The sequence below is a fragment of the Neophocaena asiaeorientalis genome, unplaced genomic scaffold (assembly GCF_003031525.2).
Source record: "Neophocaena asiaeorientalis asiaeorientalis breed wild unplaced genomic scaffold, Neophocaena_asiaeorientalis_V1.1 scaffold150, whole genome shotgun sequence".
NCBI classification, from domain to species: Eukaryota; Metazoa; Chordata; class Mammalia; order Artiodactyla; family Phocoenidae; genus Neophocaena; species Neophocaena asiaeorientalis.
Genome location: NW_020176571.1, coordinates 1,887,937 through 1,915,503, shown reverse-complemented (window position 1 = coordinate 1,915,503; position 27,567 = coordinate 1,887,937). Strand labels below are relative to the sequence as shown.

At 37.4% G+C, this 27,567-nt stretch overlaps 1 protein-coding gene across 6 annotated transcripts in view; it reads left to right on the top strand.

The window, feature by feature from the left end:
• ERC1 (ELKS/RAB6-interacting/CAST family member 1) overlaps nucleotides 1-27,567 on the top strand; it is a 348,818-nt gene that overhangs the window by 92,531 nt on the left and 228,720 nt on the right. For 5 of the 6 annotated variants that reach the window (XR_003001538.1, XR_003001537.1, XM_024733026.1 and 2 more), the window contains exons 8-11: nucleotides 12,014-12,151; nucleotides 13,408-13,548; nucleotides 14,473-14,613; nucleotides 20,571-20,764. Coding sequence is in view for 4 of the 6 variants with exons in the window: in XM_024733026.1 (XP_024588794.1) it covers nucleotides 12,014-12,151; nucleotides 13,408-13,548; nucleotides 14,473-14,613; nucleotides 20,571-20,764 (614 nt within the window). In the remaining 2 variants the exon portion in view is untranslated. The remainder of the gene's footprint in view (nucleotides 1-12,013; nucleotides 12,152-13,407; nucleotides 13,549-14,472; nucleotides 14,614-20,570; nucleotides 20,765-27,567) is intronic. The other variant, XM_024733027.1, reaches the window with a different exon arrangement.

Below are 27,567 nucleotides of genomic sequence, written 5' to 3'. Positions count from 1 at the left end.
GGTGGCGGGAGCGTCAAGAAAAATACTCCACGTCTTACTAGAGGAGTGGCAGAGCCACTTACAGAAGAGCCGTAAAGTCGGAGACATTGTTGCGGCCGTCTGTGCAAAATATCTGCTCCAGTTGAATAAAAATGTTGGATAAAGGATTGAGAATATGAGGGCGAGATTTTGTTTGTGCGGTATGGTAATAAAGCTCTCACTTTCTTTTCTGTTGTCGTATGACTTTTTTGTGTATTTCCATGTTCTGCTCAGTGTTTTTTTATTTGTTTGTTTTTTTGCTCAGTGTTTTAATCTCTTATTCATAGGACGTCTACTATCATCCATTGCTGTCAACAGAAGTCACTTCAAACCAGAAGGAATTCTAAACAGGTTTAAATTGTTTTACCCAGTTGAGGCATTATCACTGGGTATGAAAATAATTGATAGGAAAAGGGTACAGAGGAATAAGGTGTGCAGAAAGGGCAGGCTGACAGCAGAAGGTGAATTAATGCTATGTATTTAATTTGGAGATCATCATAGGTGAGCAGCACAACTGTCTAGATGAAAACTTTTGCATATGAGTGATCTAACGTGGAAGAGACGCCATCTAGATGTGCGTCAGACTATGTGCATGGATGACACAGTGATTGCAAGAGAATTTTTAAGTCCATTAAGAACAGAGAAACTTGACGAAACTGTTATCTGTATTTGTGTTATTTGGGGAATAACACCAGATAAATCTCAGTACTAGAGTAGTTTCACGCTTCGTTGATGGATATTGGGAACCTTGACTTTTTTCTATTTTCTTATTCTGTCACAGAAACTATGCTTTTTAAAGATTGACACTTCAAATTAATAGATTATAGTTTCATTCCATTTATATCAGTGTTTCTTAACTGGGAAGGGAGGGACAGTTTTGTCTCAAAAGGGGCATTGTACAAGGTCTAGAAACATTTTTTGGTTGTAAAAACCCGTGGGTGGGGGGGGGGTAGGGGGGAACCTTGGCTTTTAAAGCTAGCACCATGGGGTTAATTGGATTGATGCTTTTTTTCCTCCCTAATTGAGGTATAATTCACATACTGTAAACTTTACTAATTTAAACTATATAATTCAGTTGTTTTTGGTATATTTACAAGGTTGTGCAACCATCACTTTTGTCCAGTTCCAGAACATTTTCATGACCCTAAAAAGAAACCCATACCTGTCACAACCCCTATACTCTGCAGCCACCGCCTACTTTTTGTCTTTATCAATTTGCCTATTCTAGATATAAATGTAATCATATAATATGTAGCTTTTTATGTCTTGCTTCTTTAACTTAATGTTTTCAAGGTTCATTATGTTGTAGCAAGTGTCAGTACTTTATTCCTTTTTATGGCTGAATAATATTCCATTGTAATGAATATAGCACATTTTTTTTTATCCATTCGTCAGTTTCTGGACGTTTGGGTGGTTTCCACTTGAATAATGATTGTGTTACATCTATGTACAAGTTTTTGTATGAACACATGTTTTTCATTTCTCTGGAGTTTATATCTTGGAATGGAACTGATGTTAACTTTACCTGTAACTTTTTGAGGAACCGCCAAACTGTTTCTAAAGTGGCTGAACCGTTTTACATTTCTGCCAACACTAGTTATTTTTCTTTTTCAAATAGCCATTCTAATGGGTGTGCAGTGGTAGGTTGTTGTGGTTTTGACTTGTATTTCCATAATGACTAATGATGTTCAATGTCTTTTCATGTAATTGCTGGCCATCTGTGTATCTTCTTTGGAGAAATGTCTATTCAGATCCTTTGCCCATTTTTAAATTGAGTTATTTGTCTTTTTATTGTTGAGTTCTAGAAGGTCTTTATTCGGGAGATTCCATCCATACCAGATAAGTGATTTGCAAATATTTCTCCCATTCTCTGGGTTATCTCTTCACTGTCTTGATAGCATCCTTTGATGCACAAAAGTTTTAAATTTGATGAAGTCCAGTTTATCTGTTTTTTCCTTAGTTGCTTATGTTTTTGACATCATATCTAAGAAACCGTTGCCTAATTGAAGGTCACAAAGATTTCCTCCTGTGTTTTCTAAGAGTTTTATAGTCTTAGCTTTTACATTTAGGTCTTTGGTCCATTCCTAGTTAATTTTTGTATATGGTGTAAGGTAGGGATCCAACTTCATTATTTTGCATGTGGATATCCATTTGTCCCAGCACCATTTGTTGAAAAGACTGTTCTTTTCCCACTGAATGGTCTTGGGACCATTGCTAAAAATCAGTTGTACATAGACACACATGTTCATTTCTGAACTTTAAGTTCTGTTCCATCAATTTATATGTCTGTCTTGGTTACTGTAGCTTTGTAGTAGGTTTTGATATTGGACACTGTGAATCCTTTACCTTTGTTCCTTTTCAAGATCGTTTTGGCTTTTGGGAGTCCAAAAAAAGAAGTAAGCCCCCCCTCCCCCCAACATCAGGTCTTTCAGTTGATCAACCCAGGATGTCTTTTAACTTATTTAGGTTGTTTTTAGTTTCTTTCATTGATATTTTGTAGTTTTCAGTTTACAAGCCTTGCACTTCTTTAAATTTATTCCTAAATATTTTATTATTTTTGATGCTGGTGTAAATGGAATTTTCTTTACTTCATTTTTAGATTATTTATTTTTAGTGTAAAGACATACAAGTGATTTTTGTTTATTGGTCTTGGGTTTTGAAATTTGGCTAAATTGGTTTATTATCTTTAATGGTGTTTTAGTGGATTCTTTAGTATTTTCTATGTATAAGATAATGCCGTCTGCAAATAGAGGTAGCTGTACCTTTTCTTTCCAATGTGGCTGCCTTTTATTTCTTTTTCTTCCCTAATTGTCCAGTATAATGATGAATAGAGGTGGTGAGAGTGGACATCCTTGTCTTGTTCTTTATCTTAGGGGAAAGGTTTTCATTTTTCACCTTAAGTATGATGTTAACTGGGTTTTTTACAGATGCCTTTTATCCAGTTGAGGAAGTTCCCTTCTATTCCTAGTTTATTGAGTGTTTTTTATCATGAAAAGGTGCTGGATTTTGTCCAATGCTTTTTCTGTAGCTATTGGGATGATCATGTAGTTTCTGTTCTTTATTAATACGGTACATTATATTGATTGATTTTTGTACGGTGGATCAGTCTGGCATTCCTGGGATAAGAGTGGATGTGTTTTTAAAGAGCCTTGTATTTTTCACCTGGAGAGATGTGGAAACTTGTTCTACCACCATTATCGTGGAGGCAATAGCAATGGACCTGAGAGAACATAGCCTTTGGATAAATGCTTTATTTTCAAGTGCTAGGGCATAATATAAACAAGAAGCATTCGAAGGCTTATAGTGTAATGCTTTGTACAACACAGAAATAATTTTGACTCTTATTAAAACATCATTTCTTTGGACTTTTAAGTAGCTTCATGAATAATTTGAGGATTTATGTAATATGTCCATTTTCTGTTGATTGTATGCCATGTTAATATTCTCAGAGTCTTGCAAGCTCTAGTTTGGAGTGCCCTGACTTCTGTTTTGAATGAAAACATATTTTAAACTTGAAAAATAGTAATTAACAAGTCATATGGAAGGGTCATCCTTTTGGGACAAAGGTTGTTCTTAGTAGTCTCTCAGGAGACCTTGTAGTAGGAACTTGTCACAGTATAGATATTACATAGATAAGTATCTAGAAAGGGGCAAAGGATTTGGAAAAAAAATGCTTGATCAAAGTTTTGAAGCACAGTTAATATTTCCTTCTGCTTAAAACTGCTTATAATTTGGCATGAATTAACTTGCATTGCATTCTCACCTGTGGGAATGCCTGTTTGGATAGATGCCTAGGTGCCTGTCAACTCTAGTTGAGAAGTTGAAATAATTAACCTCCTGAAGAAGTTATTAAATCAAACTTTGATGAAGTAGCTTTTCGTGCTCTTCCTTCTCTCTGCCATACCGATGTGTACACCCTCACCAGAAAATAGCTTCCAGCATCAGACATGTATTTTGTCCTTTATCTATTTTATCTTCCTGTAATTGCCAGACCTCCTTACTTTTTTCTCCTGACACTTTTTTTTCCTACAGGGGTTTTTCAGATTAGACAAATCATTCAAGTTGACCAAGGAGAATTTACTAAATTTAATAAGATTCTTGGGCTTCCATTGCATATAGGTGAGGAACTGTTGTTTGGATCTATTCTCCCTGCATCCCAACCAGGCCAAACTCTTACACAGCAAATTTGGTAACACAGTATCTTTGTAAAACAGCTAAGCAAGCGATTTTAAGTGAAGTGGCTATTCGTTTTAGAAAATATTGTGGGTATTTGAAAAGAATGCCACTAATTAATGATTTTTTACTTTTCTCCTACCCTTTTGACAATCTGATGAAAGCTGCGGGTACTCTTCATGTAAAAATGCACATGGCTCATTTGTGTGGACTGGGATGTCAGACACACCTTAAAGGCCATCCCCGAACTCCTGCTTCAAAATGCCCACCATTGGTGAAACAATCAAGTTGCGATACAAGGGTCTCTAGCTTTTACAAAGCCATAAAATTATGTATATGGTTCAAATATAGCATAAATTGAGGGCAATTACAATTTCATGTTAAATGCTATTTAACTAGAAAGAGCACATACATAGCTGCTGTGATGAGTGACCCAGATCCCCCCTTGAGGGTTGAAGGATGTATTCCCCCAGGTGCTGGAAGTATCCCCTGTGGAGATTGCCTTGGCTAAAGAGACCTACCTTGTACAAGGCCACACCCCTCCCCATTGGCATCCAGTGATTGATCCTTGTAGGATACAAGGGCTTGAATCCATTGCCCTGACTTGGGGCAACTCTGAAAGGTCATCACAGATTCAGAGCTCCCCATGGGGTTGTCTGAATCCTTTGGGACTTCATGGAAGCCTAATTTTTCCCTCTATACCATCATGCTCCCCCCTGCTCCACTTCCTTTCCACTGGTATTGATCCCAAGAGCACCCTCTAATTTCTTGAACAGTAAAATCTGTCTCAAGGTCTGCTTCTTGGGAAACCCAGCCTTGTCACACTAGGATTGACTTTTAGTACAAGTTAGCTTACTTCAGGCCATAAAAGTAGGCCTGGCTAAAATAAAAATTTAGTGAGATGAACTTGGATTTAGACTTCAACGATGTGAAGCATCCTATTGCTGTTTCCTTTGGACCTTATATTTCAAATAGGTTTCGAAAGTCTTGTTTTCTCTGGATTCACTTGTCATCTCTCAGTCTTGCTTTGGCATTGCGGAAAACCCCCCAAGTCTCTGACAGCTTGGCTTGGTCCCACAGTATGCACCGGTGGAAGGTGTGGGTTAAGTAGAAATGCTCACATGTCCCACAGAAACCCCTAGAGATTTCCCATGCTGGTAAGTGCGTATGTTAGGAGAATCTCTCTTATCATGATCCTAATCATATTTCTTGTAAATCCTAAGATTTCACAGATAGGAGTTAGAAAATTATTGCTTTTGTCATTATCATTGAAATGATGTATGTCCATTCTGAATATTTGAAAAATGTGGAAAAGGTATAACAAGGAAAATTCTATGTAAAAATAAACTTTTCCTTCAAATTGGGATAATATTGTACATTTTGATAACTTTTCATTTTCATGTAATATTATATAATAAAGAAGTTTCCGTATCCTTAATTAATCATCAAGTATATGAATTGCAATGGTTGATAGAGCATATTTAATTTAGTTAGCCTTCTATTGTTATGTACTTGATTTTTCCCAACTTTGTTATTGGTAATAAGTAATACAAAGAATAGTGGTTCTTTGTGGGGGGATGGGCAGAAACTAAGCCTAGTGTTTCTGCTTTAATTAGTTACTTAAAAATACTGAGTTCTTTCATCACTAAAATGTAGTGAACTATTAGATCTAAGAGTGTTCTATCTATTGTTATTGTACAACTTCAAGGGGTGCCATTTGTATAGATGTGAATTGAGGTCCTAAGTACAGTCTCATCATTGCTGCCGCTTCAAAAGCATAGCCACTATAGATTTATGGATCCTCCTTTTTTTTTTTTTGAGCAATTTTGGCATATGAATATCCGTCAAATTTTTATATATGCCTGCCAGATATAAAAAGAAGTATTTGAGCCATTTCCTGAATTGTCTACCAAGCAGATCTTGACTGGCAGTGACCTTTGGTCTCACCAGTTTTTGCTTCATATTATCCAGTTATTTTAATTCAAGAGGTCCCTAGTTCCATTATCTGTACCATGAGCAAGTCTGTCAAGGAACTTACTTTCCCTCCCAACAATTAATAAAATCTAACCAGAGCAATGGACTCTGTATTTTCCTAAAGGTCATACCTATACTTCCTGTATAGTTCAATTTAAACAGTTTTTAAGATAAAATACAGTAGTACTCTGCTGAAGTTTATTACTTTTTAAATGTTCTCGTCTTTCCCATCATAAGAATACAGTTGTATTTTAGAATTGAAAGGAATATTAGTGGTCTTTGTCTTGTAGGTAAGTAATTAGAAGGAACAAGTAACTTGCCCTGTGGGACATAGCTAGCTATTTATTCATCACGGTAATCCGTCCATTACTTATATGATGAGAGAATAGCACAACTGGGGGGAAACTCAACCAAAGAAATAATTGGCTGTCAGCCAAAATCTTTGCTGGGCTTATTAAAGACCCTAAACAGTAATTGAGGATATAGATATGGGAGTTTTAACAACATAAATTGTGTTTAAAACACTGCTTAGAGTTCCACGTGACTTTGTTAACTCTTGTGTCCTCTAGTCATGCGAAACACATAACTGGACAAGTAAAATTTAGAGGCCAGTACAGTCTGGGCAAACCCTGATCATTCTGGTAAAGTATGGTTGTGCCTTGTTAGTACATTCCACAGGCCTGCAGGATGGTAGACAAACAATTGCGTAGATCAGGGGACTTAGTGAATTTTCCCTTTTTAGATTCCGTTGATTACTGTAGATCTCTTTTGCCAGCTGATTATGACCAGTGCATCCAGACTGTACTTTTACCACTGATACTGAGAGGTATTATTAACCAAGAAGGTAAAGGTCAGAGCCTTTCTGAGTAACTTGCTTTCCACAATACATTTGGCACTGATGGCTGCTTAGAACAAGCGTGGAGGCATCATCAAAAAAATTCTTTCCTTTCAATGATGTTCCAAGTAGCTAGGTGACTGCAAGACGTATTTTGGGATTTCTTGTACTTAGAACTACATCCTATAGGAAGTCCCTTCTACGTTTGCTCAGCGATTAGGGCCTCAGCAGCAGAGTAATCAGTTCCACTTGACTAGGAATAAATCACCCACGTTGAACCATGATAGTTTCTGACAACTGGCAATGCTGATAAAAAACAAAACAAAAGATGTTAAGCAATCTGTGCCAGTGTGGACCTGGTGTGCAGATTTGATGGATTCACGTGCAGCATGCATTCTGCATTAGTCTTCCTCTTTCATCAGTTTTTCTCTCCTTGTAAAATAAAAATTGTACGAGGAGAAGAAAGGCTCTATTTAATGTAATAATTATTTCTATTTTCTTTCTAGCCCAGTTAACAGAGTTATACTCTAATTAGAGAGGTTATTTTAAGGGAAACGCCTTCTTTCTCTAAATAGTTATTTAAAAAGTGTTTCCTTCTTGAATTCTTCACTCTTAAGTTCTTCTCTATGATTTTAGGCTGTATGTGTAAACCTGATTGACCCTCCCCCTCCCTATTTATCACCAGGGACACATATATAGAATAAACACCAATTCCTTCGATCTCTACACAATTTTACTCATGCAGAAATTGAATACATGTTAATAGCTGCTTAATGATTTCTTCTTAATACAGATTGGTTATGCATAAAGTAGGAAGAGCCCATAGAATTATAAAATACCTCATTTTCTGCAACAATTTTTTATTTTCAATATTATTAAGTATAAGTTATTAAAGTAAAAGAAGAAAAGCTTTTTTAGCTATTGTTAAGTGCTCCTTAGTCCGTGTGTATAAATAAACTAGCCTCCTTCTACCCCTTGAAAGGCTAAACAGACTGTCCTAATACTATCATGATACTGATCCTGATATCAAGTGCCTTTGGTTCTGCCCACCAGCTTTACTGTGTTATGTTTGAGTGTACACGGAAGTACATGGAAGATGCTCCACCCTTCCGTCTTTGCTTCTGTAGGGGAGAGTATTTTCATATGTGACTGTAGTAATAACATTGTGTTTATTGATAAACACTACTTAATAACGAGGAATCGTTTATGGAAAGATGCTTGAGACATCTTTGTGTGATTCTTCTTTTCTTTCTTTTTTTCCCCCATCATAGAACGTATTATTTATAGCACAGTGATTAAGAGTACAATTCTGGAGCTAGATTGCCTAATAATTATACTCTTGTGGTGGAGCTTCAATAGCTGTTATACATAGATTGCTGAAAACAGTGCCTGACGCATACCACACTCTCTGTAAGTGTTAGTGGCCCCTCGTGTCGCCACTGCCTCTGCCTCCTCCACCACCCCCACCACGAGTAATTTCTTGTTGTTTTTATCATATTGCCATTCTAGAGATTCTGTGGTTTCTGTTTCTACAAAATGGAAAGTTTTCCTCTTTTTTGGGTACATATTCTGAGCATATTTAAAGGAGTATTTTTCCACTTAGCATGATTCTGAAACAGTCATCTTTATCATTAATAGTCAAGTATGTGCATAACCGATCCAGTTTTTCTCTTAGCTGTTATAGTCAAAGCTTTTGTAAATAGTATATTTTAGATCCTGCGGATAATTGAACTTGGTATAGAATGGGATTTCCACTATATATTTTATAGAAATTGCATAGTAAATACTGAAATGGTGTGATATGGGACTATTAGGGTGAACAGTTTTCACAGCCTCTATATTGGATTAGTTAAAAGAAGAGAATAATGGCAAGATTAATATGATAGCATTCATACACCCCTTGGTTAGCAACGTGTCTGAACCCAGAGAGCCTTGATCACAAAATCACGATTTTGAGTCGCAACCAAAGTGAGGATATATAAAAGGAGTTTTCAGTAGGATTCAGCTGCTGTCCATCATGACGCTGGGTAAATGGAAAGTGCTTTGTACACACCCACCCTACCACTCACCACACAGAGCCGCATTTGGGTTAATGCTCTTGCAGCTGGTTTGCACACATCTGCATCTACTGCAAGTCTTCCTTGCTGATAGCAGCTTGCCCAAAGGAGACAGCTCTAGTGAGCGCTGCCCTTTCTTCGCCGTGGAATGGCTGTTTCTGCTCTCCAGGAATAGGCATCGTCCTCCTCCCCTCCAACTCAACAGTTTAGACAGCTGGGTAATTGGATAAGAAAGTAGCTTAGGGAGAACTTGTTAATGGGGATTTTACCTGGTTTAGCAGCTTCTGCACCTGAGTATATCAGGAAAAGTCTTTTTGTTTGTTGGTTTGTTTGTTTTTTTTGTTTTTGCTGGCAAAGAATAATGGATCCCTTTAATAGTTGGACTACATACAAATTATACAAGTGGAATTGTTAACAGTTAACATCTTAATTTTTTCATAGATGCTGATGATGGAGGAGAAAGAAGGGTATAATCCTTATTATGCGTGTAAGGGCTGTTTGTATATTAGGTGGGCTCATAAAACAAATCTCTGTTTTCTTGTATGTAAAACTTGGTTGGTTCTATGAAATTTTATTTTTTAAAAAAGGTGGTTGTACTGCTCTTTCTTGGTAAAAAAAGTCTAATCAACAAAATGATCATATCTTTTTTTTTTGTATAAGGTTTATATGTCAGCAACTAAGATGACCCACACAGCTGGTTAAACATGTAAACACCAGGGCATTGGCTTCTGTATGTTATGGAGTAGTCGATTTTTAAGTGGCAAAATCTCTTTAGTGGTTGTGAATTTACCTAAGTATTGATCCATATGAGATTCCAATAGGAGTGTCTGATTAAACTAAAGGAAACTAATGCTTCCCATATGTGATGGTCTTTTCTCTCACAGTATGCTTTGGACTTTATTGGCATAGAAAAGACTGGAGCCAATTTCAATGGTTCACCTGTAGGATTCTTCCTTTGTTAATGAGTGAAAATCCAAGCCTTACAGTACTCATGGTTCCCTATTCTGAGTTCGCTGCATCTTTTCGCTTAGCTTATTTGTTCTGCTGTGGAATTCTCATGGACTGTAGAGAGGGATCTTTTTTACTTCCCCTTGGAAGGGTCTGCTTGGAATGAAGCAGACCCTTAAAGAGCTTATATTAAATGGATTGATGCAGGACTTATCTGAAGGTTGGATTTAGGTTCTTTTGTAGTTCTTTTCTTGGCAGAAGTTTATGTGTATACCTACATACAGTTCATAAAAGTCCAAGCTTATGTATTATTTACTGACTAATGAACCAATATTTATTATAGACCTGATGTGTGCCAGATATGAAGATACGAAGCTGGGGTAGAGGAGTAAGATCCAGTCTATTTGTGGAGATGTGTATAGAATGAGAAATAACAATATGGTTGGAGATTCGTGCTATAATGTATAGATAGATGGAAGAATGGAGACAAATGTATAGATAGAGAAAAGAATGGGAGATGTGTGTATGTATGTATATAGATCAATACTTTGTTCATGTGTGATGGCATACAGACTGTGGCCATCTTACTGTCGTGGAGGTAAGAGCAAGAAAGTCGTCCCAAAGCAGATAACATTTACGTTGCTTTTTGAAAGCCATGTGAAATAAACCAGCTAGTTCAAGAGTAGATGATGATATTATATTCTCCTGCTTCATTTTTCTCCTTAGGACTTAGCACCATCCTACATACTATGTTCATTTCATTCATTCATTCCTTGTCTACCGTATTAGGATTAAGCTCTTTGAGGGTAGGGATTTTTGTCTGTTTGGATTAATTCTGTATCCTCAACACCTAGAAAACTGCCTAGCACGTAGCTGAATGAAAGAATGAAGTTTGTGAGTTTTAGAATAGTTGTCTTACTTATTTTCCTTTCGCTTATTAAGAATATCTCTCTACAGTTCCTCCATATTTTTGCTTACTATTTTTCATTGTGTGTACGGGAGTCTCCCTAGTGATAATATGCTGTTTCCACACTGTTTCACAAACCCATCCCCTATTTTCCATCTCTCTTAGCTCATTTAGTTTCCAAACTCTCTTACCTGAATTGATACGATCTCCTAGCTGTTTCCATGTCTCTACGTAACTCCCCATAGATAGTGAATATCTTCTCCACAGCTGTCAGAATTATCAGTCTGAAATACAGAACTGACCGGACCATTTCTTTGCTTAAAAGTCCCTAATAGTTCCCATCTGTCTAGAGTAAAAGGTGTGCTCATTAGGATGGCATGGAAGGCCATCCATAGCGTGGATTCAGCTACATGAAGTCCCCTTCCCATCTTATAGTGAAAATGGGTCTGTTCATTTTCTTTTGTGTCACTAGTGCCTGGCACAGAGTAGAGAATTCACCAATCGTTTTTTGAGTAAATGAATGCGTACTAGTGTATATAAAGAATGAGTAACTATAATAATAAATTTCATTGAAAATGCTTGCTGTTCAAATAAAAGATGATATAAAAACCGAACTTGAACACTAGCATTTAAGAACAGTTTTTCCTTTTTACAGCTGATTTGTTTTTCTTAGCGTACAGCTGTTCAATTTGCTGTCCTCCCTCAGCATTTTTTAAAGGAATCTCTCTGGGCATTTGTACTGTTGGTTTGGAAGTAATCCAGTTTCTCATGGCTTTCCTCTCTGTGGGTCTTAAGACCCTTTATCCCCATTCCTATATGTTGGGTCTTTTCTCCCTAGCTACTTTCCTTATTTCTTTATAGAGATTTATGACTCTGCATGTATGACCATACCCATGTGTATGTCTTTTCTTTCTTCTGACTATAAATTCTCAGTTTAAAGCTTTGCATGAAGTTATAAGACCCTTAGGGTTAAGTTATTTCTACAGAGCACACACCGACAACCCTGATCTACCTGTTTCCAACTTAAAATGATTTTTATTGTGACTGTTTGTATTTCTCTTAATTTCCTTTTTCCCCCTTAAACGTGTGCGCACAACTCAGATTGAAAATCTCCAAGAGCAACTTAGAGATAAGGAGAAGCAGATGAGCGGCTTGAAGGAGCGAGTCAAATCCTTGCAGGCTGACACCACCAACACTGACACCGCCTTGACTACTTTGGAGGAGGCCCTTGCCGAGAAGGTGGGTGACTGGCCCAGACTCCTCACAGACACATTTCTTCTGCTTTCTCCTTAATCTGAAAGTCACTTTAGTGATGAGACTTGATAGAGAAGACAGAAGAAGTCGCTTTGGCGAAAGGGAAAAGAGCTGCCTGTACTGTGGCTGACGTACCCAGTGTAAGGAAAGAAGATGCGTTTTGTTGTTGCCAATTTAAGCATCTGTTGCTAGGCAGGATGGATTCCGTACTGGAGGGCAGTGGCTGAAGTTTCTAAAGAGTCAGCCATGTGCTCCCTGTTTACTATCTTCTTTTTATGTGTATGGTCAGCTAGAATTCGGTGATGTGGGAATGTCAGACACTGACCATCAGGAGGCAACGTTAGTTCTCTTTTACTGGCTGCACTGGGATCTAATATATTCGTGGGTTTTAGTTATTAACACAGTGTACTTGCTGTTTTTCTAGTCGTGGCCTTGCCACTTCATTTTGCCTTCATGAGCAAACCTAGTTTTTTTTCAGGAATGGTTGACTAAATAAAGAAGTGGCCCAACGTGACAAGTGTTAATGTCTTGGAGGCTAAGGTTTAAGGACTCTTGGTGGGGCATTTTAATTGGATTCTTCTTATTATTATTTTTTCTTTAGGGAATAGGGTTACTGTTCCTTAAGCCTCTTGGACTCAGAATGTTTCAGGCTTCGTGCCCAGGGATCAAGGCTTGATCCCCAAATATATTCAGAAATAATACCCATAAATATACTTAAATTGCTTCAACTTTCAAACTTCCTGAGTATCTGTTGACAGAAGTTTTAATGGTTTCTCTTTTCTTTATCCTTCTTTATGCTTTAAGCTCAACAAATCATAATCTCTCCAACCTCCTCCTTTTTTCTGTGTGAGTTGTTTCCATTGCTTTGTAGGCAACATGTGAAATATATATAGAAAAGAAATGTTTGTTACTTATTGTCCTTAGGGTATATGTATACGTTTTTTCTTGCTTGGGATTTGAATAAATGAGATTATTCCAAAAGAATACTCTAGGGACATCTAATACTAATTAAGGTTATAGGAAAAGAAACCTACGGGAATCAAAAGAACAAAACCAGATGTATGTTAGGGCAAGATAGGTTGGAAGGTTGAATTCTTTAAAAGGTAAATTATTAACAACCTTTCACTGTCTTTTGAATGGAGGATGGAAGTGTGAAGTTTTATCAGCTAGAAGCTGAATTGCAGTCATATGATAGAAGTATGAAAGGAATTTTCTCATGTATTGATGTGCTCTCTTATCAGGAGCGGACAATCGAACGCTTAAAGGACCAGCGGGACCGAGATGAGCGAGAAAAGCAGGAGGAAATTGATAACTACAAAAAAGATCTTAAAGACCTGAAAGAAAAAGTCAGCCTATTGCAAGGCGACCTCTCAGAGAAAGAGGTCAAGATCACCAAAATGGAATTATTTGGTTTGCTTAGCCAGTGCATTGTGTGTATATGTTGTTGGTGTTTACAGAATGCATATAAAAAAAGGATCTGTTGGAAGATTTAAAGAATCTTCTTATAGCAGGGATTATTTCAGGAAGCTTTGCAGAGATATCGTGGATTGAATCATTTATTTCCTAAGTCTTAGCTCTTCCACCTGTTATGAGTTGGCTTCTTACTTGTTAATGACATTTTACAGACCCTAAAATCACAGTATTTCTCCAGTTACATTCGGAGAGATATTGTGCTCATGGTGAGGAAGCTGATAGACGAACGGAATATGCACAAGGGGGGCAGTCTATTCACATCAGCTCTTAACGATCACCTTAACATTGGGAGAGAAATCTTAAGTGATTGTTGACCAATTAGGTGACTTAATATACTTTGATTTTACTTTTGAAGAATCTTGTCGATGTCACCTAAATAGCAGAAATGCCTAATGCCTTGTGATCAGATAATCATGAGCTTTAGGGACATTCTCAGGGTTTTCTTTCTAATATCTTTAGGAAAATTTACGGGAATTTAAGTTTCTAATAGAATGTTTCTTCCAAAATTAGAAGAGAAGAAAAAAGTCAGTGTAGCTACTAAGGTTGACTGCCTACATTCACAGAGCTTGACCTACCTCCATTTATTTTGTGGGAATGGATATGTATTGGTAGAGCTCTTTAAATCACTATTCAGTTGGTATTTCTTGGGAATTCATTTTGTTTTAGTTAGGACTTGAAAGCCAGAGCTAATGTTTTTGTTCTGTATTTCATGTTCTTGAAATGGAAATATGTCAGTATATGTATAGTTTCCACTAGGAAACTAAATTTAAGAATTTAAATCTCCATTTTGTTAATAAATAGTATTTATTCTAGATGCATGTTGCTTCTTTTAGGCTTCACTCTTGGATCTGAAAGAGCATGCTTCTTCCCTGGCTTCCGCAGGACTGAAAAAGGACTCACGGCTTAAGACACTAGAAATTGCTTTGGAGCAGAAGAAGGAAGAGTGTCTGAAGATGGACTCGCAGTTGAAAAAGGTTAAAGAAAACTTTTCCAGTTTCTTGCTTTGCTTTATTTATTTATTTAAAGTTTCTGCTTTAAAACAAAGTGAATCAGCTATACATATACATATATCCCCATATCCCCTCCCTCTTGCATCTTCCTCCCACCCTCCCTATCCCACCCCTCTAGGGGGTCACAAAGCACCGAGCTGATCTCCCTGTGCTGTGTGGCTGCTTCCCACTAGCTATCTATTTTACATTTGGTAGTGTATATGTGTCCATGCCACTCTCTCACTTCGTCCCAGCTTACCCTTCCCCCTCCCCGTGTCCTCAAGCCCATTCTCTACATCTGTGCCTTTATTCCTGTCTTGCCCCTAGGTTCTTCATAACCTTTTTTTTAGATTCCATATATATGTGCTAGCATACAGTATTTGTTTTTCTCTTTCTGACTTACTTCACTCTGTATGACAGACTCTAGGTCCATCCACCTCACTACAAATAACTCAATTTCGTTTCTTTTTATGACTGAGTAATATTCCATTGTATATATGTGCCACATCTTCTTTACCCATTCATCTGTTGATGGACACTTAGGTTGCTTCCATGTCCTGGCTATTGTAAATAGAGCTGCAATGAACATTGTGGTACATGACTCTTTTTGAATTATGGTTTTCTCAGGGTATATGCCCAGTAGTGAGATTGCTGGGTTATATAGTAGTTCTATTTTTAGTTTTTTAAGGAACCTCCATACTGTTCTCCATAATGGTTGTATCGATTTGCATTCCCACCAACAGTGCAAGAGGGTTCCCTTTTCTCCACATCCTCTCCAGCATTTGTTGTTGTAGATTTTTTGATGATGGCCCTTCTGACCAGGGTGACGTGATACCTCATTGTAGTTTGGATTTGCATTTCTCTGATGATTAGTGATGTTGAGCATCCTTTCATGTATTTGTTGGCAATCTGTATATCTTCTTTGGAGAAATGTCTATTTAGATCTTCTGCCCATTTTTGGGTTGGGTTGTTTGTTTTTTTTGATATTGAGCTGCATGAGCTGCTTGTATATTTTGGAGATTAATCCTTTGTCAGTTGCTTCATTTGCAAATATTTTCTCCCATTCTGAGGGTTGTCTTTTCGTCTTGTTTATGGTTTCCCTTGCTGTGCAAAAGCTTCTAAGTTTCTAGGTCCCATTTCTTTATTTTTGTTTTTATTTCCATTTCTCTAGGAGGTGGGTCAAAAAGGATTGCTGTGATTTATGTCATAGAGTGTTCTGCCTATGTTTTCCTCTAAGAGTTTTATAGTGTCTGGCCTTACATTTAGGTCTTTAACCCATTTTGAGTTTATTTTTGTATATGGTGTTAAGGAGTGTCCTGATTTCATTCTTTTACATGTACCTGTCCAGTTTTCCCAGCACCACTTATCGAAGAGGCTGTCTTTTCTCCACTGTATTCTTGCCTCCTTTGTCAAGAATAAGGTGACCATATGTGCGTGGGTTTATCTCTGGGCTTTTTATCCTGTTCCATTGATATGTATTTCTGTTTTTGTGCCAGTACCATACTGTCTTGATTACTGTTCTTTCTTTGCTTTAAATAACAGCATAGTAGAAAATTCTGTAGTGTCCATATGGAATAACTTACCAGTGGAGTAATAATCTCCTAAAATTCAAAATACCATTTATCCCTTGATTAATTCTCTTGGCATTCTTGTCCGATTTTACTGTACTCCTGAGAGTCCCCGAACTCTTAGAAAATTGGCAATTCAGAGTAAGATTAAAATATGCAGCTCCTTTATAGATGAAATGTAAGACAACAATGTAAAAATCTCAATTATCTGATATTTTTCTTCTACTAGCATTAGGCTTCCTGGAAAGAGATAATTTAACAGTGATAGTCACCCATACCAGTGAATATTAGAATTTGGTACAGGTATTTACTATCCATTTCATTGATTTATTCCTCTCTAATCTTTATATGGCAGTTGGTAGTTTTCAAAGCACTTTCATACTTATTACCTCTGAGTTACCAACTCTGATTAACTGGGTCCAGTTCATGTGGTTACTGATGAAAAGGGGGCCCAGCCTAGTCTTGAGACTTGGTGCTGTTCTTTTTCCATACATTGGGTGTGTTCAGCATGAACACTTCGTGATGAATCATTATTTAGGGTATGCCAGAAATGAAGTCATATTCTTAAGCTAAGGAAAGGGAGAAAACCCAATAGCTTAAAGTTACTTTTGAATAAATAGGAAAATACTTTTTTTGAGATTAACTAATTCAGATTTGGTAATTGACTTTTTTCCCCCGCACTAAATAAGTGGAAGTAATTTTCTAGTTAATACTGGAATATTGAAGATAAGACTGTTTAGATGTATTTAGGATTATGAAACTGAGCAGTAACTGTCAAGAGTAATAAATGTTATTCACTAATATTCCAAACTCGCCTATTTATGACAATCCCACATTTTCTCTGTTTATTTTATTTTTAAATTTTTTTGTGTGGTACGCGGGCCTCTCACTGTTGTGGCCTCTCCCGTTGTGGAGCACAGGCTTTGGACGTGCAGGCCCAGCGGCCACGGCTCACGGGCCCAGACGCTCTGCGGCATGTGGAATCTTCCCGGACCAGGGCACGAGCCTGCGTCCCCTGCATCGGCAGGCGGACTCCCAACCACTGCGCCACCAGGGAAGCCCCTCTTTGTTTATTTTTAATCTCCTTGTTATCCTGATACTTCTATAGCTGGTTATTTTTATGATCTCTTAAACTTTGTGTTTAGGTTCATGAGAAAAAATAAAGTTACCTTTGGGTAGAGGACTTGGTGGCTTCCCCCTACTCTGATTTATTACTTGTTTTTCTACTAATTGCCATTTTACTTTTCGTATTTTCCCGTCTTTCATTCTGGAAGACTGTAACTTTTCATTTTAATTAATTAGTGATGTTTTCCTATTATACTGCTCCCACAATGTCCTCCTCCAACCTAAATATAGGTTGCTCTAGAGTTTGCAATATCCATTTTCACTCTTTTCTTTTTCCTCAGCTTTTTCAATGCCAGAAATTGTATATATTTAAGGTGTGCAACGTGATGCTTTAATCTGTGTATGCATTGTGAAGTGGTTACCACAGTCAGGCTAATTAACACATTCATCAACCTTGAATAGTTACCTTTCGTGTGTGTGGTGAGAACACTTTTTAAAAATTGTACTATAATCGACATATAACATTATATTAGTTTCTGGTGTACAACGTAACAGCTCAATATTTGTATATATTGCAAAATCATCACCACAGTAAATCTGTTGAACATCCATCAATATACATAGTTATAATTTTTTTTCTTGTGATGAGAACTTTTTTTTTTTTTTTTTTTTCTGTGGTATGCGGGCCTCTCACTGTTGTGGCCTCTCCCGTTGCGGAGCACAGGCTCCGGACGCGCAGTCTCAGCGGCCATGGCTCATGGGCCCAGCCGCTCCGCGGTGTGTGGGATCCTCCCGGACCGGGGCATGAACCCGTGTCCCCTGCATCGGCAGGCGGACTCTCAACCACTGCGCCACCAGGGAAGCCCGTGAGAACTTTTAAGATTTATTCTCTTAGCAACTTTCACATATGCAGCACGTATTTATAGTCACCATGCTGTACATCACATCCCCAGGACTTACTGTTTTGTAACTGGAAATGTGTACCTTCTGGTCACCTTCACCCATGTCGCCCACCTCTGACTCCCCACTTCCGGCAGGCTACTGGTCTTTTCTCTGTATCTATGAGCTTGGTCTTTGTTTTTGTTTTAGATTCCATATATAAGTGCAATCATAATGATATTTATCTACTCTGTCTGACTTATCTCACTTAGCATGTTCTCAGGTTCATCCATATTGCGGCAAATGAAAAGACTTTCCCCCTTTTTATGGCTGAGTAATATTCCTATGTGTGTATACATACATACATATGTACATACCACATTTTCTTATCCATTCATCCACTGATGGACACTTAGGTTGTTGACAACACTTTTTAAGATGTATTCTCTTAGCAAATTTCAAGTATGCAACACAGCATTGTTAACTAGAGTCAATATCCTATATGTTAGATCCCCAGGACTTATTCATCTTATAACTGAAAGTTTGTGCACTTTGACCAACATCTTCCCATTTCCCCCACCCCCAGCCCCTGGCAACCACCCTTCTACGCTCTGCTTTCATGAGCTCACCGTTTTTAGATTCCACATTATAAGCAAGATCTTACATGTTTTTAATATATGGCATTTCCTTCTCATTCTTCCTTGGAGTGTCCATTTCTCTGCTTACGTTGCCTCTCTATTCTTGGGTGTTGTCTCCTTTTCCCCTTAGCGCCTTTAACTATTTTTAAAAAATATTTTATTTATTTATTTGGCCGAGTTGGGTCTTAGTTGTGGCACGCGGGATCTTCATTGTGATGCATGGGCTCTCTAGTTGTGGCGCACGGGCTCCAGAGCACATGGGCTCTGTCGTTTGTGGTATGCAGGCTCTCTAGCCGAGGCGCGGAGGCTCAGTAGTTGCGGCGCGCGGGCTTAGTTGCCCTGCGGCATGTGGGATCTTAGTTCCCTGACCAGGGATCAAACCCGTGTCCCCTGCACTGGAAGGCGGGTTCTTAACCACTGGACCATCAGGGAAGTCCTGTGCCTTTAGCTATTTATCATAGTTACTTTAAATTCCCTGTCTGATAATTCCAACATCTGTGTCAAATATATGAGTCTTATTTTTTACTAGCAGGGGCTAGAGTGGGAGAAGTGCCCTTTCCCCAGGTGGGATAAAGCTCTGTTAAAATTTTTACTCCTGAGGGTCTGTCTTTGGATAGAGTACGCTTTGGGCATATTTCACAGTTGTTACTCTTCCCCTCCTGCAGCCAGAACCACAAGGGGATTTTTGTTGGCTCTTCACTGTGAGACCCTGGTGTGGTTCCTGAATTAAAGTGCATGAAAGTATGGGCCCCCCTAAAACCGCCGGCCCTGGGGCTTTTCTCACTCGTTTGCTTGTACGTCCACACTCAGCCCCCAGCTGTTCCTTAAAATTACCACGTAAGTGTTTCTGCTCACAGCTTCTGCTCCAGGTGAGCAGACCTCAGCTTCAGCTCTGTGGGTTTGCCAGTGTCTCTTGATGTTGGAGGGGTAATTTTTCCTGTGACCTCAGTTCTCTGATAGGTCCTAGAAAAGTCATTGATTTTCTGTTCTTCAACTTTTTCTTGTAAGAATGGTAGTGATGACTTCTGAGTTTTTTACATGTTGGAACTGAAGTTACAGTAGTTTCCTGTATGGAACAGGCCTACTCATTCTTGTTTTATGAAGGTATTTGTATGAATTTTGCTGTTTAGAATAAAATCTAAAATAATAATATAATAAAAACAATATATTAATTATATTTGGGAATCAGCTTTAGTTTTATTCATTAACACATAACTGTTTATGGAATCAATAAGTTACCTATGCCCAGGAATTTGAAAGTCGATCACAGAGATCTTAATTAACAGTATACCTGTCTTATACAGCTTTTTTAGTTCTGCTAGATGTTGAATGAATTTGACTATTTTATCATGTCTGTTTCTAAAGCAGGGCAGTGAAATAAGTCAGACAGAGAAAGACAAATACTGTATGATCTCACTTATATGTGGAATGTAAAAACCAAAAACCATCCAAAAACTGAACTCATAGATAGAGACCAGATTGGTAGTTGTCAGACATGGAGGGCTGTGTGTGTGTGTGTGTGTGTGTGTGTGTGTGTGTGTGTGTGTGTGTTCGTATAATGGGTGGAGGTGGTCAAAAGGTACAAACTTCCAGTTATTAAAAAAAAAGTAACTGTGTAGTGATATTTTGTCTATGTAATATTTAAGCAGAGAAGAACCTTATAAATTGAAGACTAGCTATTAGATGTTTGATAATACCCTGTTGAAATTGGAGTATAGGTGGCTTTTGGGGACATGGTTTGCCCACTGCCACTGTACGTATATCTGATAGAATGTGGACATTTTCTTTGTAGGCACACGAGGCAGCATTGGAAGCCAGGGCCAGTCCAGAGATGAGTGATCGAATACAGCAATTGGAGAGAGAGATTGCCAGGTACAAAGATGACTCTAGCAAGGCCCAGGCAGAAGTTGACCGCCTCTTGGAAATCTTGAAGGAGGTGGAAAATGAGAAGAATGACAAAGATAAGAAGATTGCTGAGTTGGAAAGGTAAGGAAAGGGAAGCTGAAGAGGCACTCTCCATGTTAGAAAGGTTGAAGGATGGTTTTAAAACTATGTACTTTTCAGGACATATTTTTCTAATATATCTGCCTCTCTGAATTTACTTTATTACCTACTTTTTATTCTAAGTCAGTGTAACTTCATTGTTGTGGTCTCTGAACGGCAACACAGAGTGGGAATAGATTGGGAAAGCTATAGACTTCAGCATCATTGATTGGAAAGAGAAAGTATTCATTGATTAAGAAATTAAAGTTTTCTACTGGCTAATCAAGAGAGTGCAGATAGCTACTTGCTCTCTAATTATTTATTTATCTGTTTAAGGAACAAATGAACCTCAAGTTCAAGGAGTTAAATTTTTTAATTGGTTTAGACCTTTTATGTTGAGCTGTTGCTCTTTTGGGCTGTGAATTTTTAGACTCTGTATTGTGGAGAAGCAAGCTATTACATTGGTACATAGGTCAAATTTAGAAGGAGGGACATTTTGAGGACAATTTAGGAGACTTGGATGTGATTTTTTTTTGATCTCTGACTTTGACTTCTTCAAAATGAGCTTTGTTTAAACAGAGCCAGCCAGATAGCTCTCTTGGAATTTTCTTTGCCTTTTTTCCTTGTTAGGGTATTTTGTACTAAAGATAAAGCGTATGCCTCTTAGCCTCTTTCTTTACACCATGTATTTAACATAAATTCACAAGTGCATAGAAATAGTTCTTCCAGTAGAACTGCATTAATCACTGGATCCTGAACAGAGAGACTGGCGGTGACAGAGTGAGGTCATTAATCCGTGTGACTCCTTGAGCCTGATTCATAGAAGTATTTTATTTTCATGCTCTTGAATGTTGGGAAGTAGTAGAATACTTTCATAAGTTGTTTACTAAGTTTTAAATTTTTAGGATATTGGTAGACTTGATATTTTCCCCTAGAAGTAATTTTTTCCTCTTGTTCTGTACCCATAGAATTTTGATTTTCAAAAAACTAAAAGGATAAAGTCCAACCCTCACAATTCTTCTTCACTGAGTTGAAAGTATGAATAAATGAGCTGATCACCTACTCATTTGTTTCCTCTTATTTTGGTATTAACTCTATTCATGTTTTCTGGTCTGGTTCTGGATAAGATGGGTGGATAAAGTTCTTTAAATCAGAATTAACAAGTTATCAGAGTCTCAAGATTAGATTATGTATGGTTTTTGTACGTCTTCCCTGTTTGCACTGCATCTTTACCCCCAGCACACGTGCGTATGTACACACACACACACACACACACACTCTCTCTCTCTCCTTACATACTTACGTGAGTACATGCCTTTCTTTGCTTTTGTGTCACCCTGAAATCAACAGCACTACTTCATAGATTTTATTTATTTTTATATTTTTAATTTTTTTTGAAATCAGACTTTTATTCAGATCTTAATTCCATAGATTTTAAAATACGATACTTCTGATGGATTAGTGACTTCCCACTAAATGTATTTCAGTATTTCAGAAAAGAAATTTCTTGATAAAGTTTTATTTTACAGTTTGATTTTTTTGTATTAGAGCTCTGCATTGAAATTATTGCTTGCTATTACAGATAGCTTGCTTGAAAAATGTTTCAATTCATTTTTGGACCCAATACTGATTTTGGGAGATGGACGTGATTTGAACGAGAGTAAGAAATAGAATTAAATCTATATTTGTATCCAAAGCACACCAGATAGCTTTTATTAGCCACTATATTTCTCACATTTTGGGAAAGAGTTGTAAATGATCTGTTCTTTCCACAGAATATTACTTATAAATTTGAAAAAGTACTATAGAATTTTGTCCTCTGGTCATGTAACATTGTAATCTTATTTTAAGATTCGACACACAGTTTCTTGGCTACCAAGAAAAGAAACAGTTTTAAAAACTCAATTGCTACTGGCTTTGTAATTTGTTATTGAGCAGCGTAGTTTAAGATGGGAATAAAAGATGATTGGAATTATTTTATGCCTTTTCTTCCCAGATTTTTAGTACTGAGCTGTGTATGTGTGGCTGCTGTGTTTCTTACTAACCATTTGCTTCTTATGTTGCTATTCCACTGTTTCCTGTGTGTGGGTGTCTGTCTCCCTGTCATTTATCATCTGAGTTTCTTCACCTTTCTTTTGGCTTGTCTTATCCTGGTCCTGTTCCGTTGGGGTTTTGGTCTCTGTGTCTGTCTGTGTTCATATCCCTCTTGGCCATGCTGTTCGTCAGAAAGCCAGCCTCCCGCACTTTGTACCTTCCACTCCACGTTTCTGTCCCTGAACTGTCAGGGGGGTTTGTTTGGGACTTCCTGGGAAAGTGAGTGTTAAGTAAGGTTACAGTTCTGTACTAGAGGAGTTGCTGCTGCCACTCCTGCTGCTGCTGGGGCTTGCTGGGGGTTTTGCTTGATCAGAATTAAAAACCAGCCGGTTATATATCCAGTTGAGCAGTACCTCTTAGGTCCATTGCTTGTGGATAAAGTATGTGTTCTCTCTGGTAAGATTCTGATATTGTTGGAAATAATTGTCTTATTCTTGATTTCTAGCCCATCTCTTATGTGGTAGTTCTTTTGCTGGAGTGCCCTTTAAGTAGTAGCCTCTCAGGTGATGCAGCTGTAGTGCCACACCCTGATTCAGCAAGTAGCATGCATTTTTACCGGGTGTTCAGCAACCTTCTAAGTGCAAAAATGACAGCAGAATGTTGTCATTGGGCTAAAGAAAATTCTTATTATTCTTTTAAAATTTCCTAATACTTATATAAGATTCTCCAATATTAATAGGTTTAGGTTAAATCATGAAGAATTCCCAGACTTATTCTTTGTGGTCTTGAGAAAAACAAATAGTCGCTTACACTGCTCTTACAGAACAATAGTAGGTCCTGTCAGATGATTTAGTGTTGCACCAGTGTCTTGAGCTACTGCAGTTTTAAGGTGAGGATTATGTAGGCCTACCCACACATCTGAAAATACAAAATGTTTTTCCCAATTAAATCTAAGAAGTACTGTTTCTAAATTTATATTCCATACTATGGTGTGTCTCAGTTGGAGTTCAACCAGAGAGGCAGAACCGGTAGGAGAGATACATACATATATTTATATATATATGATTATATATATATATCAGATTTATTACAAGGAATTGTCTTGCATGATTGTCAGCAGCTGGCTAAGCGAGTCTGAAACGTGTATGGGAAAGCTGTCAGGAGGAGATCACCTGCAGGATAGAACTCCCGTGAGCATGGGGCAGAACTGTGGTCCACAGGCAACATTTCTTTTCTTTCCTTGGGAAGCCTGCTTTTAGGGCCTTCCAAAGAATTGAGATATGCCCACTTCGATTATCTGGGATAGTAATCTCCTTTACTTAAATGGATTATAGGCTTTACTTATATCCACAAAATACCTTCATAGCAACATCTAGATTAGTGTTGGATAAAGTTAACTGGGTGCTGTAGCCTACCCAGGTTGACACTTGAAGAAAGGCATCGCCTGGTGGTTCTGGATAGTCTCCACAGATGATTTTAAGGGAGAAAATAATAGTAAAAACAAACCTAAAGATTGGCATGCTATATAAGTAGATTGATTTAGACTAGCATGAGGAACCCAAAATGTAAATTGAATATTTCTCTTCTAAAGTGAACATATTATAGTTTCTGTTTAGATGCATGATGAATAGCCTTTTCTTTGGCATAATGTTTAAAATGTTTAGTAATGTAGGCTGATGAAATTCTGATAGTAGTATCTTTTCAGACTCCTGAAAGAATTGCTTGTTGTCTGCTCTTTCACTCATGTCCCTTTAGCTAAATACCCATGCCATGGCAGTATACTGGGAGCATTATCCCCCGTGCATAATTTTGCTTCTGTATTTGCTTTATTACGTTTTGTTTTCTGATACAGAAGCACTAATAAATCTGCAGAGTTTGGTGTTTGCATTAGAAATCCTCAATTTACTCTAATGTGAGGTTTATTTAAATTAGATTCAGCATCCCACTTAGAAACTTTTATGTTTAGAGAATGACACCCATCTTCTGATTTTTCACATAATTTAGGTATCAAGGATTGCCTTTGGTTTATGAAAGTTAGGAATTTTCAGTGATGTAAAGAATAATAGAATAATATTGTATAACCTAAATAATTTATAAGAAATTTGGATTTACTATATTTCCTGATTTGTGGGAATATAAAAACTGGAATTTTAATGGATATAGATTTCATTTGGGGTTGTGTTTTGAAATTTATAAGAGGGATTAAAAGATGAGAAGAAAGGACATGTTTTCTTAGACATGTTTAATCTTTGAAAGCCCTAAAGTTCTTTTTATTCCTTATTCCTTTTACCTGGTTACTCTCCCTTTAAATATGCATCTCTAAAAACACTACTGTTAGTAAGATTTGTAGTTATCAAGACCTTGAGAATAGTAGCCAATCTGTGAGTTTAGTTTTTCTTTCCATAACTCACTCTTCTCTTTGCCACAAAATATACCCTTTCCTTCTTCATTAATTAATGAATTAATTTTTCTACTTATGAAAGCTCTTATTTGCTGGTCACTGTTCTGGGCTCTGGGGACACAACAGGGAGCAAAACAAACAAAATCTCTGCCTTCAAGGAGTTTATCATCTAACCTCAGAAGACCAGAGCTCCAGCAAGGAGCGGACTTTTCCTCTGTAGGCTGGCAGAGGCGTTCTTCCACAGCTTGCCGGTACCTAGAAATTTCAGTGAGGAGGTTTCCATTTGCGGTCTGGTTGAGCTCTCCTGGGAAGTAATACTTAACATAATTAATGTGTGCCCCAGGATACAGAATTATTATAGAAGAGGGGCTTCTTGTTGAACTTCAGACTCTTAAGTCTGGTCTTCTGATTTTTGTGACGAGTATTAATGATAATGGCTTGAGAGCTTGTTTGGATAGAAGGCTAGCTGGTTGTTTTGGATCCCAGGCTCCTAATTTCAGGTCCTAGAACTGTAGCGTAGATGGAGATGTAAAACGGAGAGGGAAGGCTAGCATAATGTGCTGCTATTGGTACTATTCTGACAAAGGCAAGAGAACCAGGAACCAGCGTTGTTATTTACACACACACACACACACACACACACACACACACACACACACACACACACACACACACACACACACACACACACACACACACGTATAGGTACATAAACACATTTTGGGGCCAGTCTTGTAAGTAGTTATAATATTAGGAGGAAACTTAGTTTTTCTGCCTTGTGATGGTCGCTTTCATTTTCTTTGCTGTCTTTTCCAGACCTCATCTAGAACTATTAGTTCTAGGCTTTTACATCATGATTAAACTTAAATTTTGTGGGCTAGCAAGAAAACTTAACCTGTGTTTATAATGTTTCCAAGGGAACTACATTCTGATTTATAAACAACTGGCTCTGTTAAAAAACTGGTGTGTGATCTATTCCTAAGATTTGGAGCTGCTTGATTTTTTTTGTTTTAAAGTAAGGGTGTTACCAGTTTGCTCAGAATTCAGGCTCAAGGTAGTTAGCCCCTGAATTAACTGTCTAAATTGCTAAAGCAGTAGCTGTTAACCTCATTTTGGTAAGTGAGAGGAATCTATACTTCTGTCGTTCAAGATCAAAATAATGAACTGAGCTTGAACACAAAGAATGGGGTCGTTTTCCCATTATGCCAGGAGTGAGATTTAGTCTGTGGTGTTATTTGCACGTGTGCATGTGTAAGAGAAAGTACTTCTCTGGTGGTATTTGGAGAATTTAGGGAAGATAGTTGCTAGGCTTAAATCCTCATGGCTCAAGGATATGACCTTTTAAGTTTTTTTATTTGCTTTTAAAGCTTACTACTATCTGAAATTTTATGTAATGAAAATGGAGTTATTTTTATTTTTTATATATCTTTCAAAATGTGTTGGCAAGCTTAGAGTTTACAGGATATTTCCAACTTTTGGTCTGATATTAGTAGATTTAACTCTTTGTTTTCTTTAAAACTGGGCTTTAGAATTAGGAGATGAATGCTTTTTTGTTATCTGCTTTTTCTGAGTATTTTCTCTTTGACCAAAATTTTCTTTCCCCTTATTCATTTGGGGGAATTTGACCCTTTTTAATTGTTATCTTTTTTGGGGGAAAAAACTAAACTGACCTCTCTTAGGTAGTAATTCCTCTGTCCTTTTTTTTTTTTTTTCTTTTTTTTTTTTTTTCTTTTTTTTTTTTTTTGTGCTTTTGTTATAGTATCTATCACATTCTGTCCCAAGACTGTACATTGTTGTGGGCCCAATAAATACATACCTTAAAACATAGGGTCACAGTTCGTTTCTCATTTTACTGTCTAATCATCCCACATTTCTTCCCTTTTTATCTTCCCATCCCCCGCACATTCAGACCTTTCATCAAACAGATGGAGATTTAACAGTCCCTTATACCCTTGTTTGTGATATTGAATATATTTTTATATTTGTTTCTCCTATATGTTTGTAATATGTTTACCATTGCACATATGCTTTTCTTTCGGTAAAAATATAAGTAAATGCATATGCATTAAGTACTCTTATTTAATATAATTCAATAGGATTACTTTTCTATCTGCAGGTTAAACAAAAGTATAGATAACCTCTCTCCTCTTCTGTCACAGTGAAATACCAATTCTAACTTGTATTTTTACATTTTAACATCACTGAAACTGGGATATGTGAATAAATAATGGCGTGATTTAATTGGTATATATTTTTTTATTTCTTAGTAACACATAAAGTAATGGCGCATCTTCTTCCTTTGGTGAATTGATATTGAAGATGTGTGCAAAGAGAGTGAATAAACTTATTTCAGTGACTGGGGGTGGAAGGG